Source organism: Phalangium opilio, unplaced genomic scaffold (genome assembly GCF_054372755.1).
Source record: "Phalangium opilio isolate 3A_F unplaced genomic scaffold, DU_Popi_V2 ptg000500l_1, whole genome shotgun sequence".
NCBI classification, from domain to species: domain Eukaryota; kingdom Metazoa; phylum Arthropoda; class Arachnida; order Opiliones; family Phalangiidae; genus Phalangium; species Phalangium opilio.
In genome coordinates, this window is record NW_028324238.1 from 216,580 (window position 1) to 236,718 (window position 20,139).

General features: G+C 38.2%; 1 protein-coding gene and 1 long non-coding RNA gene across 2 annotated transcripts; one reads left to right on the forward strand and one right to left on the reverse strand.

Moving 5' to 3' along the window:
• Nucleotides 1-1,833: 1,833 nt before the first annotated feature.
• On the reverse strand, nucleotides 1,834-3,017 carry LOC149591739 (uncharacterized). The gene is made up of 3 exons (XR_016379529.1): nucleotides 2,690-3,017; nucleotides 2,484-2,600; nucleotides 1,834-2,421 (listed from the first exon to the last, which is right to left on the reverse strand). It is a non-coding gene; the product is annotated as an uncharacterized LOC149591739 (long non-coding RNA).
• A 5,539-nt stretch (nucleotides 3,018-8,556) lies between these two features.
• Nucleotides 8,557-18,657, forward strand: LOC149591740 (cytochrome P450 2A9-like). The gene is made up of 7 exons (XM_089861759.1): nucleotides 8,557-9,265; nucleotides 9,329-9,659; nucleotides 14,110-14,306; nucleotides 14,388-14,651; nucleotides 16,879-17,055; nucleotides 18,068-18,238; nucleotides 18,300-18,657. The coding sequence occupies exons 1-7, from the start codon at nucleotides 8,893-8,895 to the stop codon at nucleotides 18,308-18,310; spliced, it is 1,524 nt and encodes a 507-aa protein (XP_089717885.1). The 5' UTR covers nucleotides 8,557-8,892; the 3' UTR covers nucleotides 18,311-18,657.
• Nucleotides 18,658-20,139: the final 1,482 nt, after the last annotated feature.

Below are 20,139 nucleotides of genomic sequence, written 5' to 3' on the forward strand. Positions count from 1 at the left end.
GAAACGTCTTACTGGCCCTCAAAACGTTACAAAGCGCAAAAGGCTCTTTTTAATTATAAACTAGCTCCCAAATAATGGAATTTTGTAAGAAAATTATGCCTATTTGAATGGTAGAAGTAGTTTTGTAAAGAAAACTAATACAATTACTGTAGGAATAGCATTATTGGAATTTAATTTTTAAATCCCGCGCCAACTTTTGTCTGTCAAGTGTTCATCAGTCAAGCGCTACGTCACGCCATCAAAAAAACCATATCGATTAGATGGTTTTCTTGATGGGCAAGCGCTGAGCATCATGACGTCAAAACCGGAAACGCGAAAAAGCCTACAGTAGGAAAAATCACACATCGCTTAGTAAGCGCTGCCATCAAAGAGGGTTACTGAACAGTACCCTGATGTCTTAAATATGAAACTGGTCCCGGGACCAGTGACCCTTCCACAATTTATTTTTCTACTGGTCAGTGGTCCCAGGACTTGTGGTCGTTCTCTCTTCTAAAAAAATCTCTCTCGGCTTAGGGTTGTATACACAACTGGACTCCTGGAGTCGAAATTTATGTTAAAATGAAAATAATTAAAGAGGTCCCCATATCAATTTTTAATAAAAGTAGGAATTAATAAACTAGTCATTGGGACCAGTGACCCTCGCGTTTTGAATAAAAAAAGTGGTCCAAGCTATTAATAATCTGGTTTTTGACCTGTAAACCTGTCTTATTTCCTAGCCTGTCCGGGAGGACCCAGTGGAATTCGCCATAAGATCGTTCTCAGTAGCTCGTTGCCTACATTAGTCAAGGCCTGTGCGCGGCGCCGATTTTTATTTTTATTTTGGCAATTTAAGTTGCCAAATTCTCTCACCCGAGGCGCTATTAGCTGGACCTGAGGCGCTAATAGCTGGACCTAAATAATTTGAAATGTTCATTTTGTCGCGCTTGGAATTTGAAATGTTCATTTTCTCGCGCTTAGAATTTTAAATACTCATTTTCGCGCGCGTTTCGGTCCAGCTATCAATGAAATCTCGCGCTAAAATAGGGAGAAAATAAGAAATCGCGTTTCTTAAAAGTCCCCCCCTTTCGAAGCCACCGCGCACAGGCCTTGATTAACGTAGGCAACGCTTAGATCCGTAAAGGCTGATTTACATGGTTTCAAAAAAATCTGCTTGTTTGCGAACTTTTCGCTAGTGACAGAGCTCGAGATTTTTATATTTACGTTTTTACACGCTTCAAGCATTTTGATTTACATGCTTTTGAAAATATATTTTAAGATATAACCATACACAATTCAATGGGAGGTCGACGTGGAAGGGGCAACGAGCAGACAGCCGCTATTTTCTGGGGGTAGCCGTATAAAACGCCATCTATCGGGAACTTTCGAAACTAAATTAAAGGATGAGCTTCGAGTAGTGGCACTCTATGTTAACCCCCTATAGGGCATAATAAGTCAAACCCTGGGAGATGCCATTCCTCGATTTTATACGAGCTAAGAGCAGAAAAACGTATTTTTATAAATTTTACACCTGTAAAATCTTTTAAAAAACACTTGGAACTTGTATTTCTACTTACTTTCGAGGAAATGCCACCGTTTTCTGAAGGTAAGAGTCTTTTTTTATACATTTATTAGTAATAAAAACATTTATGGCGAGCTAAGCCTTGGTCTTGTAAAACAGGGCAGATTACTGAGATTAGTGATTAGCGTCGTTTTCAGCGTTGAAAAACGTTATTTTATCATGTTATCCGGACATTAAACTGTTACATATTCTTAAAATAAGAGTCGATAATGGTGCCCACCATAACAAACTTTGTTAAGTGTGTGTCTCTATATTTAAAGGCATAAAACAAAATATAACATAAACGTTTTTATTTACTTATTTATGTAACAATCATGGCTTCATCTCATGTTTGCTGCGTTCAAACTGTAGGTGTAAAGAACGTTTTCTTTCTTACCACAACTTTCCGAAAGAGACTGCCACTAGAAAGAAGTGGATTAATTCTATAACAACAGCTGTAGGACCTCTGTCCACTGATATCTCCAGTTTACGGATTTGTTCAAAACATTTTACAAAATCAGATTTCTTTCCCATCACTGGAAAGAGACTACGTAGAGCGCTCAAACCGTACGGTTCGCGATTCCATCCTAATTTGGAGATCAAATTAATGTAACCGATGAAATTATCCCTAAACGGACTCTCCGTAATTTGACTCTCGAGCAACAATCTGAAGCATTAGAAGAAATGGGAGCGTTGTCCTTTGATCATGGATTGAAGCATGAACCCGCTGCTTTTTCAAATATTCAGGCAACACATCAATACCCAGTGTCACACCTCTGTGGGTTTGATTGTTAATCCACAATTTTGCTTCCTTGGGGCAAGCCCCGATTGCCTTATACTGGTTGAGGACCAGCTGTACTTAGTGGAGATCAAATGCCCTTACACTATTTTCAAGAATAAAGAAACTATCAGAGGAAAAGCAGCTTCAGGTAACTTTTACCTTTACATTGACGAAGAAACGGATGAACTGGAACGTCTATCATCAGATTCAGGGTCAGCTTTTCGTGTGTAACGTACCCGTATGCTTTTGGGCAGTATTTGTGCCAACCGATAACATCGAAATCTTGATGATAGTGAAAGACAACCAATTCATCAATGATACCTTGCTTCCAAAATTATCCTCTAAATATTTCATTAGTCTTCTAGGCCTACCTCATTTTGCCATAGAAATGTTCGAAAAGCCTAAAAAATAAATTTTCCAAGTCACAAAAGTACAGCCTCTTTTCTCTATGTGCAAATCAAATCTACATTATGGCCATGACCAAGGCTTAGCTCGCCTTAAATGTTTTTATTACTAATAAATGTATAAAAAAAGACTCTTACCTTCAGAAAACGGTGGTATTTCCTCGAAAGTAAGTAGAAATACAAGTTCCAAGTGTTTTTTAAAAGATTTTACAGGTGTAAAATTTATAAAATACGTTTTTCTGCTCTTAGCTCGTATAAAATGGAGTAATGGCATCTCCGAGGGTTTGACTTATTATGCCCTATAGGGGGTTAACATAGAGTGCCACTACTCTAAGCTCATCCCTTAATTTAGTTTCGAAAGTTCCAGATAGATGGCGTTTTATACGGCTACCCCCAGAAAATAGCGGCTGTCTGCTCTTAGCCAGCGAAGTGGATCTAGACCCTTTATAGTTTTACTATATCTATGGATATAACTTGAAATTGTTCAGATTTTCGTTAAGCCTAATGTTTCAAACTTTTTAAGCCTAATTTTTCAAACTTTGGCTAAGACTAATTTTTACCTCTCCGAGTGACGTATGTCATGGAGAGGCTCTAATTTAATACCTCTAAAACTGCTTGCTAACTTTGTACATGTACGAATAAATGATACATTAACTGGACTTTGATTGTCACTTTGAACCAACTTTTATTGACCAGTCCTTGCACACAGCTACCTTTAATAATACGCTTCTGCTAGAAAATGGCTCATTAGAATTAAGACATATCAGCTTGCTCATCTTCATTAGACAATTCCAATACCCTCCCATGTTAAGGCTCATTTACATGCACGATTGTATCTCAAGGCTGATTTACATGGTTTCTAAAAATCTGCTTGTGTGTGAACTTTTTGCTAGTGACAGAGCTCGAGATTTTTTTATTTACGTCTTTACAGGCTCAAGCGCAAGCTTCAAGCATTTTGATTTACATGCTTTTAAAAATATATTTGAAGATATAACTTGAAATTGTTCAGATTTTCGTTAGGACTAAAAATGTTTCAAACTTTTCTTAAGCCTAATGTTTCAAACTTTTGCTAAGCCTAATGTTTCAAACTTTTGCTAAGCCTAATGTTTCATATATTTTAAACCTTTTCTGCGCAAGCTCAAGCTCGGCCATTTACGTGACTGGTTGACTGCTTGTAGCTTCGCTTGTTCCTTGGTTTGGTTTTTTACAAGCTCAATCCGCAACCAAAACGAATTTGGTTTTTTTTCTAGCAAGCGCCAAAAAAAGCTAACGCCATCAATGAAATTTCTGTTTCTAATCATTTTGACAAAATTTTAACTGGATATTAGGCCTCTTTGAAATGGCAAATGATTGGCTACTCAAAAGACGTCGTTGACTTGTAAGCCAACACCCAAATCAAATTGACAGGTTAGAAAGGGTATAGCATAGGGATGTATATTCATTGTTATATAAATTAATGGTTTAGTTTAGTGGGTTAAGGTGTGGGTGGTTTTGCTGGTGGTTTAGTAGGTTTAGGTTTTGCCAGTTTATTGGGTTAATGGGTTTACATGTGGTGGGTGGCTCAATCGATTTGGGTGTGGGTGCTTTTGTTGGTTTAGATGTTGGTGGTTTAGTGGGTTAATGGGTTTAGGTGCGAGTGGTTTTGTTAGTTTAGGTGTTGGTGGTATAATGGGTTTAGGCGTTGGTCGTATAATGGGTTTAGGCGTTGGTCGTATAATGGGTTTAGGCGTTGGTCGTATAATGGGTTTAGGCGTTGGTCGTATAATGGGTTTAGGCGTTGGTCGTATAATGGGTTTAGGCGTTGGTGGTATAATGGGTTTAGGCGTTGGTGGTATAATGGGTTTAGGCGTGGGTGGTATAATGGGTTTAGGCGTGGGTGGTATAATGGGTTTAGGCGTGGGTGGTATAATGGGTTTAGGCGTTGGTGGTATAATGGGTTTAGGCGTTGGTGGTATAATGGGTTTAGGCGTTGGTGGTATAATGGGTTTAGGCGTTGGTGGTATAATGGGTTTAGGCGTTGGTGGTATAATGGGTTTAGGCGTTGGTGGTATAATGGGTTTAGGCGTTGGTGGTATAATGGGTTTAGGCGTTGGTGGTATAATGGGTTTAGGCGTTGGTGGTATAATGGGTTTAGGCGTTGGTGGTATAATGGGTTTAGGCGTTGGTGGTATAATGGGTTTAGGCGTTGGTGGTATAATGGGTTTAGGCGTTGGTGGTATAATGGGTTTAGGCGTTGGTGGTATAATGGGTTTAGGCGTTGGTGGTATAATGGGTTTAGGCGTTGGTGGTATAATGGGTTTAGGCGTTGGTGGTATAATGGGTTTAGGCGTTGGTGGTATAATGGGTTTAGGCGTTGGTGGTATAATGGGTTTAGGCGTTGGTGGTATAATGGGTTTAGGCGTTGGTGGTATAATGGGTTTAGGCGTTGGTGGTTTAATTGGTTTAGGCGTTGGTGGTATTATGGGTTTAGGCGTTGGTGGTATTATGGGTTTAGGCGTTGGTGGTATAATGGGTTTAGGCGTTGGTGGTATAATGGGTTTAGGCGTTGGTGGTATAATGGGTTTAGGCGTTGGTGGTATAATGGGTTTAGGCGTTGGTGGTATAATGGGTTTAGGCGTTGGTGGTATAATGGGTTTAGGCGTTGGTGGTATAATGGGTTTAGGCGTTGGTGGTATAATGGGTTTAGGCGTTGGTGGTATAATGGGTTTAGGCGTTGGTGGTATAATGGGTTTAGGCGTTGGTGGTATAATGGGTTTAGGCGTTGGAGGTATAATGGGTTTAGGCGTTGGTGGTATAATGGGTTTAGGCGTTGGTGGTATAATGGGTTTAGGCGTTGGAGGTATAATGGGTTTAGGCGTTGGTGGTATAATGGGTTTAGGCGTTGGTGGTATAATGGGTTTAGGCGTTGGTGGTATAATGGGTTTAGGCGTTGGTGGTATAATGGGTTTAGGCGTTGGTGGTATAATGGGTTTAGGTGTGGGTGGTATAGTGGGTTTGGGTGTGGGTGGCTCTGTTGGTGGTTTAGTAGTCGTTTGGAGTGTGGGTGGCTCTGTTGGTGGTTTAGTAGTCGTTTGGAGTGTTGGTGGTTTAGTAACTGGGCGGTCCTCGGAAAATTTACATTCTTCGAAGTTAACTTGTTCCGATTTTGAATGCACTTTGGTCGATATTTCGCAAAAGGAGGCACGTTGCGTTTGGCAACATACGTTGATCACTTTATGTTCATCACCACCGCGCAGTGCTCCGCAATATCGATCGTCCCCGTGATTCGGACGGCCATTGTACCATATTTCTTTAAATTCCTTCTCAGTGACCTTGGTTCCATCAAGGTATCGCCAGTCATTTTTCCTATAAAGATCACTGGTTGCAACGTAAATGTGATCATCTTTGAGCCATTTCTCATTCACACTGAATTTCTTGGTTTTATTTAAGATCTCCACGGTGTTAACTTTGGCCAAGTGAGCGTCGCTATTAATTCTGTTACACTGAGATTCGGCTTCGAACCAGGCCACTTTATTAGTTTCAAGCCAATAACATTTATCGCCCACTTTGACGGCATCAGCGCAAATTTCTTTGGCTGATTTGTGGACTTTAACGTAATTATATTCAGCCTTGGATACTGGTACCCCACACATGAAGGAGTGTTTACTGTGACATGCTATAGCCCTTATTCCGTATCCGTCTTTATCATTTTCGTAGATAGCACTGCATTTTTCAGGTCCAAGATTAAGAGGTCCACCATTTCCCCAAATATTTTCGTCAAATGTTGTTCTGTCAATATTTTCCCATTTCTCGTTGGACTTGCTATTGCTGTTCCTTACCAAGCCAATGTATGTTATACGGGCATTACTTTGTTTTGCTAAGTAGATGAGATGCAGTGCCGTCTCCTGTGTATTGGCTATAGCTAATTGTGCGTTGGGGTTCAGTCGTTTACATTCGCGGGAAGCGTTGCCCCAATTTAAAGCTTGGTGTTCAACCCAGTAGCATTTGTCACCAACGGTCATTCCTTTTGGGCATTGAGGTGGAAGACTGGAAGTATTGCAATGCCCTCAAAGTAAAAGAAAATATATATATATTTCTTTATATTCGCTCCAAGTTGCCTCAAAACATGCCATGAAATATATCAAAATATACAAATTAAATACGAACTTACGTTTAACAATAGGTACTTCACAAATAAACGGAGATGGTAAAGAGCATTCTTTACTTCCCAGCTGGATCTCGAACGATTTTACTAAAACTACCCCGCAATCATCTTCCTGTATCTTACGTTCATTGTTATTCTCTTCGTGCCATAAAAATTGACGATATTTTTCTGGAACTTCAGTGCCATCGATGTAGTGCCAATGGTCTTGATTTCTCATCATTCCGATGAATGGACAAACTTCGTTATCGTCTATACACTTCCCAAAGTTGAATCTTAGCTTTAGTAATAGTCGCATCATCGCGTCTTCGATCTGATCGGTATTGACCTTGGCTAGACTTGCGTGTGGATTAAACTTTTGACATTTGATCAGAGCTTCACCCCAAGAAACCTTTTCATGGCTAGCCCAGTAACACTTATCACCAAATTGAACTCCTATGTCACACACAGATTCTATGGAATTCGATAAGACATTTATTTTACTTTTAATGAAGCTAGGCTTGTCAAAATTAATCTCTTACCGGTTTTAACCCCAATTGTTAACGCTAAGAAAGCGGTTAAAGTTACTGTTAAGTACTTATGGAACATATTTTAATAACTTGCTTTTGACTTCGAAGAAATTACGATGAGTCAGGAAAAATGTCGATATGGGTTTATATGAAAGTATTACTCGTGTACAATTGTTGTTTACTGCTTTGTGAAATTATAGTTCGATTCAGCTATAAATTTAGCCACAGTACAATGGAACGATAATATTTATACGAGGTTTTTTTCATAATAGAGAAGTAGATTGAATTTATTTAATAAATAAGGGGTCATCCGTTAAACACTCCAATCACAACTTGTAAACGGTTTCCTTAGGGAAAATGTCATAGAACAATTTCGACTCTATATTTTCCATAGAACCCACTGTACTGTACTTAGCACCCATTTTAGACTACCCTGTGTTATTTCCTACATTATCAGTAATTTATGAAAGATAATCTGTCCAAATATATTTTAATTTAAAATCGATTAACACTGAATTTTAGATTTCCCATAATAATACGACGTTACTTTAAATTAATTTAAAAAAAATAATTATAATAATAAAACACGAGCAGTTAACCACTAATAAAACCATATAAAAACAAAACCTTGTCGAGAGGACTATCACTACCTAAATATGTAACCATAGCTATTTATTGATAAGCAATTGCTGGTGTTAAAATTAAAATACTGAATATTGAAGCTTTACAAAGGGTTTTATTCATAGCTCGGCTGGCGCGTAAACACTGTCCCCTCGTTATTTACCAGACTGATTATTAACTTTTGTCCACACTGTTACCTTTACCCTTGTAATCATCCGTGATTACAAGGTAAAAATAAAAAACTCGGCCTTGAGTTCTTTTTTAATTTACATTTTATGATAATTTTAATACTTTATTGTTATCGGTCTTTTTATTTAAAGAGGCATGCGCAGTTCCATGCTTCTGGGAAATAATTCGAAATGATATAGGCTTATATATTATCTTATCTCTAATTTAAAAATAAAAATACTTCATTTAGGTAACTAAGAATATGGGAAAAGAAGGAATGGAGAACAGAGTAAGCTGGGCGCGCGTCAAAGTTCCAGACCCCTTCGTCGGGACGGGGGGTATGAAAGAAGAGGCGAGTCATGGCGACAGAGGTGAAAAGGAATTACGTATTTTTCGCCGTCCCCGTCAGCTACGTCATCAAAACGTAGTTTAAGTGAGCCAATAAGATAATTTAAACTTTTTGTTACGTGTTGGAGGGAGGGGCTCTATACTGGGCTATGAGTCGGACTGAAGTAAATACTAACCGTTCTCTATTCTTTCTTCTAAAATTAAATCTATCCCTGGTGTAAACTGTATTCATTTTAATAGGGTTTAGAAAAACTTCGTATAAAAAATATATGCAATCAATCATACGACCAAATTCTTAGTTATGTGAATGAATGGTTTTTCCTGAAGATATAAAACTTTCAACAACTTCAAATTGACATTTGCTCATACACTATTCACTAAAGATGTCTGATTTGTGGTATAGAAGTATTATTGAGGATGCCCTAAAGGATCCAAAGGCAATTCTACTGACCATCCTGGTTGGTCTGATCGTTTATATTACTGGTTCATCTCTGATCAAGCGTCGCAAGTATCCACCAGGACCATGGGGTTTGCCCATTATCGGTTACGCCCCTTTTATGACCAAGACACCCCACGTCAAGCTATCAAAATTGTCCGAAAAGTACGGCGACGTGATCATGATCAGAATAATGGGAGATCCGATCGTCCATCTGAACAGCTACGAAGTTACGCGTGAAGCCTTTGTCGAAAAGGGCTACGACTTTGGGGGGAAACCACAAGATTTTAGCTTCTTTCAATGGATAACTGACAGCTTAGGTAATTCAATTCAAGTTCTCAATAGTTCTCTTGAAAATACCATTTCTTAACGTATAACTTTAGGTATTGCTCAGAGCGAGGGACCAATTTGGAAAGAGCACCGAAGATTTGCCTTGCATACCTTGAGGGACTTTGGTTTTGGAAAGTTGGCTTTGGAACGCAAAGTTTTGGACATTGTTGGCGATTTGGTAAAAACTTTGGAGCTTAGTAAAGGACAACCAATCGATATCAACGAGGATATTTCCAACTGCGCCAACAACACCATTTGCAGTTTGCTTTTTAACAAACATTACGGCAGGAATGATCCCGAATTTCTTGAAACTAGAGCAGCCGTTAACGAAGTCTTTGGACTTTTACAAGGAGCTAGCGCCTTCTTGGCCACACCATTATCTAAGTAAGTCTGAATTTACTCTTAAGGACATTCAATTTCGGAAAAATTCAGCTATCCCCAAGTGATTGAGTAAACCTTCGGAATATAACAGGCAATCTAAGCTTTAATTGTAGGCCTAGGTGGACATAGAATCTCTAAGAAAAGTCGCTAACTCTAAAAAGTCGGGTGACTCCCATAATCCCCCTGGACATAATCCCCCCAAAAATTTCCCCCCGTCCAAATGGGCATAAGACAAAATCCCCCCATTTGCAGACAAAATCCCCCCAAACTGGAGACAAAATCCCTCCCAAATTGGAGACAAAATCCCCCGCTTACGGAACGAAATCCCCACCTTGGAGACGAACCCTTCAGGGGTCATTCCTATTTTAGAGGTCGTTTTCCACAGTGGAAATTTTTTTAGTAGGATAGTAGTAAAAATAGTAGTATTCCCCCTACGAGGAAAAGCGGAACCAATGATGGAGAAAATAGTATGAATTGCCGACTAACCATAAATTTTCGCCTTTTCCAAAATATTGCTGACTAACCATAAATTTCCGCCTTTTCCAAAATATCGCTGCCTAACCATAAATTTCCGCCTTTTCCAAAATATCGCTGACTAACTATAAATTTCCGCCTTTTCCAAAATATCGCTGACTAACCATAAATTTCCGTCTTTTCCAAAATATCGCTGACTAAGCCTAAATTTCAGCCTTTTCCAAAATATCGCTGACTAACCATAAATTTCCCCCTTTTCCAAAATACTGCTGATAACCATAAATTTCCGCCTTTTCCAAAATATTGCCGACTAACCATAAATTTTCGCCTTTTCCAAAATACTGCTCATAACCATAAATTTCCGCCTTTTCCAAAATATTGCTGACTAACCATAAATTTCTGCCTTTTCCAAAATATCGCTGACTAACCATAAATTTCCGCCTTTTCCAAAATATTGCTGACTAACCATAAATTTCCGCCTTTTCCAAAATATCGCTGACTAACCATAAATTTCCGCCTTTTCCAAAATATCGCTGACTAACCATAAATTTCCTCCTTTTCCAAAATATCGCTGGCTAACCATAAATTTCTGCCTTTTCCAAAATACTGCTGATAACCATAAATTTCCGCCTTTTCCAAAATATTTCTGACTAACCATAAATTTATGCCTTTTCCAAAATATCGCTGACTAACCATAAATTTCCGCCTTTTCCAAAATACTGCTCATAACCATAAATTTCCGCCTTTTCCAAAATATTGCCGACTAACCATAAATTGCCGCCTTTTCCAAAATATTTTTGACTAACCACAAATTTCCGCCTTTTCCAAAATATCGCTGACTAACCATAAATTTCCCCCTTTTCCAGAATATTGCTGACTAACCATAAATTTCCCCCTTTTCCAGAAAATTGCTGACTAACCATAAATTTCCGCCTTTTCCAAAATATCGCTGACTAACCATAAATTTCCGCCTTTTCCAAAATATCGCTGACTAACCATAAATTTCCGCCTTTTCCAAAATATTGCTGACTAACCATAAATTTCCGCCTTTTCCAAAATATCGCTGACTAACCATAAATTTCCGCCTTTTCCAAAATATTGCTGACTAACCATAAAATGCCGCCTTTCCCAAAATATTGGAATTTTGGAAATAAGTTAAAACAAAATCAGTAGTTTACTTCTTTTGGTTTAGGAACATTGTTTGCAATACCTTTCACTCTTGTGAATTATACTTTTGCATTATTATTGAAGATAATCTTTAGATTTGGGCTTCCGTTTACCTTTACTTCTAAATGCCTATTATCTGGGGGATTTTCAATAAAATGATCCTTTCGGTAGGATTTTGTTAAACAGTTTTCCTTTTGGGGGATTTTGTCCTGGACGTTTTCTCTGGGGGGATTTTGTCCTGGACGTTTTCTTTGGGGGGATTTTGTACAAACACGTCTAAAATCGGGGGGAAAAAGTCTTGGCAAATCCAAAATAGGGGGATTTTGTCCGGGGGGATTATGTCCAGGGGGATTATGTACGAGACCCCTAAAAAGTCACATTTAATACTTGGTTTTATAAAATAAACGAGTTGAGAAAACCAAATTTTTACCTCTCCGAGTCAAATGGAGTAGTATCACCCCATTTATTTTTAAGTATTAATGATATTTCACGATAAGCAGGGTTCGAGTAATGAAATAAACCTACTCATTTCATTGTGAAATTAACTTGGGTCTCACACCAAACCTCTGAACCCACTTTAAGAGAACACATGAAAATGCCAATAGCTTGATGTTATATCTTTGAAAGTATAGACTTGAATGATGAACATAATGAAATTGCTTTTATTACTGGGAAATGACGGGAAAGTTTGCACAATGAAGTGGTACATTCTTTGAAGCAGGTTCTAGGTGTTGCCGTGTTTCTGTAGTTGAAGCGGCCATTGAAAAGTGAAGCGCCACCACTTTTATAGTGGTGAGCCCGAGGGGTCGGACGTTCGGCATTATAGTGTACGGGATTTTGAGATTTTGCCCTAGATTTTGAGATTCTGACTGAGATTTTAGAAATCTTGAAATCTAGTCCAAGATTTTAAGATTTTGAACGCGATTTTCAGATTTCGAAGGAGATTTCGGGATTTTGCTCAGGATTTTCAGATTTTGAAGGAGATTTCGGGATTTGGAACATGATTTTCAGATTTTGAAAGAGATTTTCAGATTTCAAGGAGATTTTCAGATTTTTGATGAAATTTTGGGAATTTGCAGGGGATATCAAGGTTTACTATTAACTTCCGGTGTTCAAAGGATATTTCGAGATTTTGAAATGTAGGTTTAGGTTTTAGACTTTAAATTTGTTTTAATTTACTGGAGAAAATTAGTCTAACTTGTAATACAGAACTCTTATAAAGCGCAGGTGCCAAAAAGCGAGATGGTTTTACCCCCGTGTCTTCCCCTCTTAAATAGATGCAAAACGTGTATTGTAAGCGTGGGGATTTTCAAATTTTGATATTTTAGGGTGAGATTTCGGGATTTTACGTTAAGATTTCGGGATTTCTAGATTTTAATGTGAGATTTCGCGATTTCTAGATTTTAATGTGAGATTTCGGAATTTCTAGATTTTAATGTGAGATTTCGGGATTTTCAGATTTTAAAATAGGGATTTCGGGATTTTCAGATTTAAAGGTAGGGATTTTGGGATTTTTAGATTTTCACGTGAGATTTCGGGATTTCGAGATTTTAAGGGTAGGATTTCGAGATTTACGAGAGAGATTTTAAATAGATTTCAAACGAACTGTACGGGATTTTGACAAACATCCGACCTAGAGATGTGAAATTACCGTAATTTTTAAAAACGGTAATTTACCGATTGAAATATAGGGAACACAAAAATTACCGTTCAGCCGGTAATTTTTGGTAATTTATTTTCCCTGTACTTACAATCCATTACTTTCAACAACGTTTAATTGTGAGCACTATCTTGACTGCTTTACACGTATTTGCGGCTTTTGCTACCAAGACGGCAGCCGTGGCCTTCTAATGTGATCTCTAACTAAAAATCTATTAAAAGACTAATTTCTAGTGCAACTTTGTAAGTACTGGCTAGCGATTAGCGCCTACATAGTGAGTCATTTTAAAAGTAAACACAGAAATAAATGATCGTTTAAGTGTAAAATGAAGTTTTAAGGCGTAATAAAAATGTTTGGTAATTTACCACGGTAATTTACCGGTAAATTACCATTGTAAAACTACGGTAAGGTATAAAACGGTAATTTACGCGGTATTTGGTAAATTACCGGTAATTTACCAAATTACCGACTCACATCTCTAATCCGACCCCTCGGGTGAGCCGTCCCGCTCCAAAGGGGTTGTATTTTTCATACATGTTACCAATAAATCTGGAATCTTGCTGGAGTGATCAAATTTAATTTTCTGGTTTACATTCCGTGTAGCACTGTAGCTTTGGTTGTTGATTTCCTATATTATGAAAAACAAACAGTCTCTACACGACAAAATTAATTTCTCATTTATCCTAAATGAGCTTCACTACTCCGTTTTATTAAATAACAATATCAATACCCGTCCAATATTAAAGCATAGCGCGGCTCCAGTGGATCCCCTACAAGTTGACTTTTAACATCTACGAAGTTGACTTTCTTTACGAACTCCAGTTCTGGCTTGGCAAAGCGAGAGACATTTGTTATACGATAAATCCCGCCCACTAGCCTTTGCCAAGCCAAACAAGGAGTTCTGGAGGAAAGTCACCTTGTAATGGATCCACTACAGCCGCGCCATGCTTCATCCTTCATTAACTTTGACCAAAGTAGTTTCCGTTCACAGAGGTCAGCGATTGTATGTCACGTTCGCTACCGTTAAAGGTTTCTTACCAGAATTAATTTAAATAATTATTGGTCTATACACGCAACACGTGCTGCTCTAATGAAACCTTGATTAAATTAAAAGCTCTCACCAATATTCCGTGTAAAAATTCTTATTTACAGATTTTTACCTATCCACATGCTACCAAACTACGACAAATTCACAGGTATCAAGAAGCATATCCAGTCGATATTCACTAGACATATCAAAGAACACGAAGATACTTACGATCCAAACAATATGAGAGATTACTTGGACGCTTTCTTGGACGAAAGAAAGAGACAAGAGACTGAGAAAGTAGAAGATACCACCTTTACAAGTAAACGAAACTTAACATTGGTTTACCATTCTTTCCTTGACTTGATTCACAAATATGGGTTATAACTTAATATTTCCGCAGTCGATCGTCTAATTGCCATAGGCATGAACTTTTTCTTCGCGGGAACCGAGACAATCACCGCTACCATGTATTGGGCCTACAAAATCATGATGATCCATCAAGATGTCCAAAAGAAGGTCCAAGAGGAAATTGACCGCGTCATTGGTAGGGAAAGGGAACCGTCAATTATCGATCGACCAAAAATGCCCTACACTGAAGCCGTCATCGCTGAAATACATCGATTTGCCACGATAGTCGCTATTATTCCTGTCCACAGTAATCCCGGTAAGTTTCTAATTACTAAATGGTTAATTGTAGACCTTTTCGGGAGGTGTGATTATGTAACATGGTAATTTTTACCTCTCCGAGTGACGATGACGTCACTGAGAGGTATTACACTGTACGTGTCTGTCTGTGTGTCTGTCTGTCTGTCTGTCAGACCTCACGTGACCGCGTTCGCAGTTTACAAATCAGAGCAAACAAATACCCGATTTCCGGAACGCGTTCGCGGTTCACGGAAATTTGGCCATTCATCTGCCAACACCAGTCTTTACTAACTGGCTTCTAAGGACCACAATCTGCTAGTCTTTGTCCATCCCACATGGACACTAGCCTGTACTTGCTGGCTCGTAAGCACCACCATCTTCTGTTCTTCGTCAATCCCACATTGACACCAGCTTCTATGCACCACCATCTTCTGTTCTTCGTCAATCCCACATTGACACAGCTTTTATGCACCACCATCTTCTGTTCTTCGTCAATCCCACATTGACACCAGTTTCTATGCAACACCATCTTCTCCATCGTTATCGTTTGGTTTTATGATATACGCGGCGATCGGCTACGGTTACGAGAAACGTCAAGCCTCCCAATGACAGGGCTTCCACTATCGGTTCACGCGAATGCCATTTTATCTATTATTACAATGGAAACGAATTGTATATATACCCCAAAATTTGAAGAAAGCGGGCAGGAAGGGTACCCTTCACTTTAAACGTCAATATTAGCAAAGCTTCGAAAGATAATAGGAACAACTTTATTTTAAACGATTTAATTTTTTTTAAAGTTATTTACTGGCGATTAAAATAATTAATATCATTTATATTTAATTAATTATTTAAGATAAACTTATTTCTATGTAATGACACAAGTGAGAGTTTATATAGAACGAGTAATGAAGATTGCATCCGAATCGAAACACTACACGCACATCAAAGTTAATATAAAGCGAGTAGAATGATAAGATCTCTTACAAAACGATAACATTTCCTTTTTGCAGAATGTTAAATGGAAATATTTTAAATATTTTTCGGCATTACGATTCTTTAAGTAGTTGTGTAGCTATAAAGCTCTGTTTCATCTTAATATTCCAAGAACATCTTTTGATATTAACATTTCAAATTTGGTGTTTACTTTTTAATTCAGCTTTACTACATTTATATATAGTGAAATCGCGTTTTTTATATTCATTGGATGATATGGATGTTGATTCTTTATCTATCCACAAGCGTTGAAATGATTGGGTCTGTGAAATAAGATACCCTAGATTTAAACTAGAAATGACTGTTTCGCCTCCTCTTATAGGAGGTGTTAACGGTTCAGAGTGAGCCGAAAGTTAAGTACACCCTTCAGTGATACATTTTAGGTCCTCATTAGAATTATTGAGGATACAAAGGAAATTGTTAAACGCTTAAGCCTTTGCTAAAGACCTTGGCAATATTTCGCCAATTTGAACTATGTATTTCCGGTTTTTCTTATTGGCTGGTGGAGCTGTGTTTAGAAAGTAAATTCGGCTCGGAGAGGTTTATTTTGGTTTCCCAACTTGTTTGTTTGTTCGTTCGTCTGTTTGTCTGTGTACACGAAAACCACGATTAAGACAACCAGCTGCCATTGCTTGGGAAATAAAGAAATTAGTATTATTGCAGTGGTCACTTTGTTTTTCATGTCGTCCCTCAATTCCGCTAACCGCAGTCCTCCACAGCCAGCTAAACTAGACGAGGGGCGTTCAAATGTATATCTTCACAACGTATCCTCACTCAAACTAATTTTAGGGAGTTCATTTCTTTATGAGAGGGGTAAAAAGGTTTTTTTAAGAAACATATTTGTAATTAACTAGTGAAATTCTAGAAACGTTTTTCGCTGTTATAAAAGTATTTTACCACTCGGTTCCACGTACCGTCAAATTAGGTTTAAAACACGGTGACTTGCGACTTGCGTAGTTTCTACAGCTTCAGTTGGTTTGCAGACAATTAAGAAGTATTTTTCTCTAGAATTAAGGAACAAAAAAACCAACATGATTTGTATGTCTGTTTTATAGATATTAATCTATTTTTAAATATAATTATTTTAGTAAGCCCGAACCAATAAGAACTTAATGGACACCATTTTATACTAACTTAGCGTGTAATCGTGTTAGAAAATATGCTTGGCTACCGAAACAAACATGCCAACCACACCTAGATATCACGAAAATTTTCATTTGCGTTACTTGTTATTCTTTATTACGAAACAGAGGAAGCTACTCTGGCTGGTTACACTATACCCAAACGAAGCATCATTATGGCCAATTTGTGGAGAATTCATCGAGACCCAAGGTACTATAGCGACCCTGAAAAGTTCATTCCGGAACGTTTCTTGGAGGCTGATGGATCGTTGAAGAAAATGGATCATCTGATACCATTCTCCATGGGTAAGTTAATTTCGACATTGAAGATTTGATCATAAGTCCATAACCCTCCTGTGGCGGTTTATAATCTATCCGTCTTCAGCTTAGATATTTAGTTCGAATCCCCCCAGCTTCCTTCATCATTTTCCATCATCTTAAAGGGGGCCATCGGAGGCTTGAGGGCGCGATAGTTTTACAAGAAGCAAAAGCAAGTCCGCCGTTTGTGTGTGTATAGGCACGGAGCTTCCAATGGCCTCTGATGGTGCCATTTAATTTAAACGGCGAAAAAAAAATACTGCGTCACTTCACTTTGATCACACGATAAGCTCAGAGGCGAAAATAGACCTTTCCGACGTAAATAAGGGGGTCGGTAATCCTCAGTATTGGGACACACAAGATACATTGCGTCTCTGTGTACTCTCATGATACAAAAAGACTACAGCACAGGCGACAAAAAGTAAGGTTAATGGCAAAGTTTTACCCCCGTGTCTTTCCATCTTAGTTACATCCAAATGATCTACAACTTTGCTTTCCATTTCAATTTTTGGCGCCTGCGCTGTAGTCTTTTTGTATCATGAGAGTGCACAGAGACAGAAATGTATCAACCCCCTTGATGCTGAGAGTTGCCTACCCAATTTTTTACGCCGCAAAGGGCTATTTATGTGGTGGCGCTAGCTTCGTGACGTCCCGCTGTCTTGAAGCCTGATGAGTGAATGGAGCTTTATCTCCAGTCCGAACGTAGGTCCGCCTCTAAATGACAACCAGAATATCATTGTTTCTTGAAAACTCACGTCAGCGCGACGCGAATGACGAAAATTACGTATTTTCCGACTGAGGAGAGGCGAAATAGCCCGGCCTCGTTTTACGTTCCCCTTTGTATTTTGAAAGGGGGACTGGGACTATGGAGCGCGAATACTTAGGCATCATATACCTTCTCCCTAGTAAACCAGATATAACATCTTACTTTGGTACTTCGTGTGTGATGGACTCCTTATTGGATTTCTAAAATTCTTTCTTACATCATAAAAATTTGCAGGAAAAAGGGCTTGTCCAGGAGAAGCCTTGGCTCGTATGGAAGTATTCCTCTTTTTGACATCAGTTCTTCAAAGATTCAACCTGACACAACCGGAAGGACACAATGATAACACTTTCGAGTGTCACAAGGCTGTTATACGAAGACTAACTTCTTATAAGCTTTCAGCCAAATGTAGATATTAAGGAAATAAATCCGAGTTATTATGGTTGATTGTAGTAAAATGAATTTATAGGCATAAACTAGACTTTACTTCGAGGATTCCTAAACTTACACCGAGGTCGCTGCAATTGATCTTGCCTCGATTCTCAACAGTTTACTAGTGTGGCTCACCATGACGTTACCAAATACTCATTTGTGGATGAATTTGATCTCAATTCCATGATGTGGTTCACAACGTTGCTACCTTTGTGTCCCAACTTAAAATTAGAAAAAAATCAATGTTTTTTATCCTCTAATTATTAACGTTTGTAGAAATCTATTATCTTTACGACCTCTTCCGTGTTTAGTTTTAACAAGTTTTTAATAATGTTTACAAGCTAATTAGATCTTTGTGGCAAACAAGATTTGAGTGGATGGACGTTATTGCAAAATTGGTCAAAAAAACTTTATATTTTGCTACAAATCATGCAAGTTACAAATACTTTTCCATCCCGCCGACAATAAAATCATAGTTAAAATTTGTAATGGAATCCATGTTCAATACGATTGGTTACAGAGATATCTAAAAATTTTAAGTAAAACGGTCATTTCGAAAACCACTTATTTCAATGTGATAAGAATGGTCTAAGATTTATAAAAACAATTTCAAAATTCAATAAGATCCAACGACAGAAGGACAAAATGGTTAACGACATCTAATGACCATTAAGAATACGCGTCAACTGGGTGGATGTGGGATTAGAGGAACAGCTTCGCTAGGTACGGAGCCTCCGAGATATCTAGGCCCGTGCCTATCGCAAAGCGAGAATATTTTTTAACTAATTTAGTTCGCCCTGTTTTCTCGCTTGGGGGCGCTTTTAGTACCGTAAAATAAAAATAAGTTCAGCCTCATGACGCCGTCGACTGCAACAATATTAGGGCAAGGCATAGACGTAGAGTGGTGAAACCGAGGTCGCAGATAGTAAAAAAATGTTTTAGAAAATTTCCGAAGACCTTTATTAAACTATCATGGCAAAGAAGTAAAGGATAAAAAAGCTAAGGTTAAAAAATTGAAGGTTACGAAGGAGTTAAATAATTCCTCTTATGGTATAATAAAACTCTGAATTAACAACTTTAAGAAGATTTGTTTTACTATAAAAACAACAATGTTAAAATCTCATAATTAATTTTGTTGTCCATACAATCGAACCAAAAGATTCAATAAAAAGTAAATAGCCCCTAAAACAGTTACGTTAATTTAAGGGTGAAACCTTTCGCTTTCATAAAATTTTTATAACTGTCTCCTAAAATATCAACGATAATTTATGAAATACCCCCTTCGCATCTGTAATAAGAGCGTCATCTAGTACACATATTGGGTGAAAATATTTCCTCTATGAAACTAGATATTTCCCCGCATAAAAATCGACACGCACGGGCCTAGATCATCTCGGAGGCTCCGCAAAGTACTACTTCCAACGGTAAATTGAAATAACAAAAAAGTGAGGCAGTAATGATCTCTATGGTATGATAATGCCAAAGCATGACTCGAGTTGCCTCTGCCCTAACGAAAAACGGCTTCCAGGAAATAGTCGCGTATGTTGCCTACATGATTCTCTTTGCTTATTATTCCCTTTTGCTGATGCGCAGGCAAACCGTATTACATCTACCAGGTCTGCAGTACGAAATGAATGAACACCAAGAACGAAAAATACCCCAATGCTCGATTGCCTCAAAGCACCAGGTGACTCCCCTAGCATTCTGGATAATTTTCAGAACACGAATTCTTCCCAAGGCAAGAACTAAATCAGACCTAATACATTAGGTCCGATTGGTTTCTGCCTTTGGCTAAACTAGCCTTTACCAAGCTTAGCCACTGTGTAGTAGAAAATTCATCTTTATGGGGCTTCAAAGTCAAACCAGACGTAAAATAT

What these genes read in the sequence shown, in the direction of transcription:
- LOC149591740 (XM_089861759.1), top strand. Translation starts at nt 8,893, where the DNA reads ATGTCTGATTTGTGGTATAGAAGTATTATTGAGGATGCCCTAAAGGAT. An exon ending in TTGGCCACACCATTATCTAA is followed by an intron (nt 9,660 to 14,109) that starts GTAAGTCTGAAT and finishes TCTTATTTACAG; the next exon opens with ATTTTTACCTATCCACATGC. An exon ending in TCCTGTCCACAGTAATCCCG is followed by an intron (nt 14,652 to 16,878) that starts GTAAGTTTCTAA and finishes ATTACGAAACAG; the next exon opens with AGGAAGCTACTCTGGCTGGT.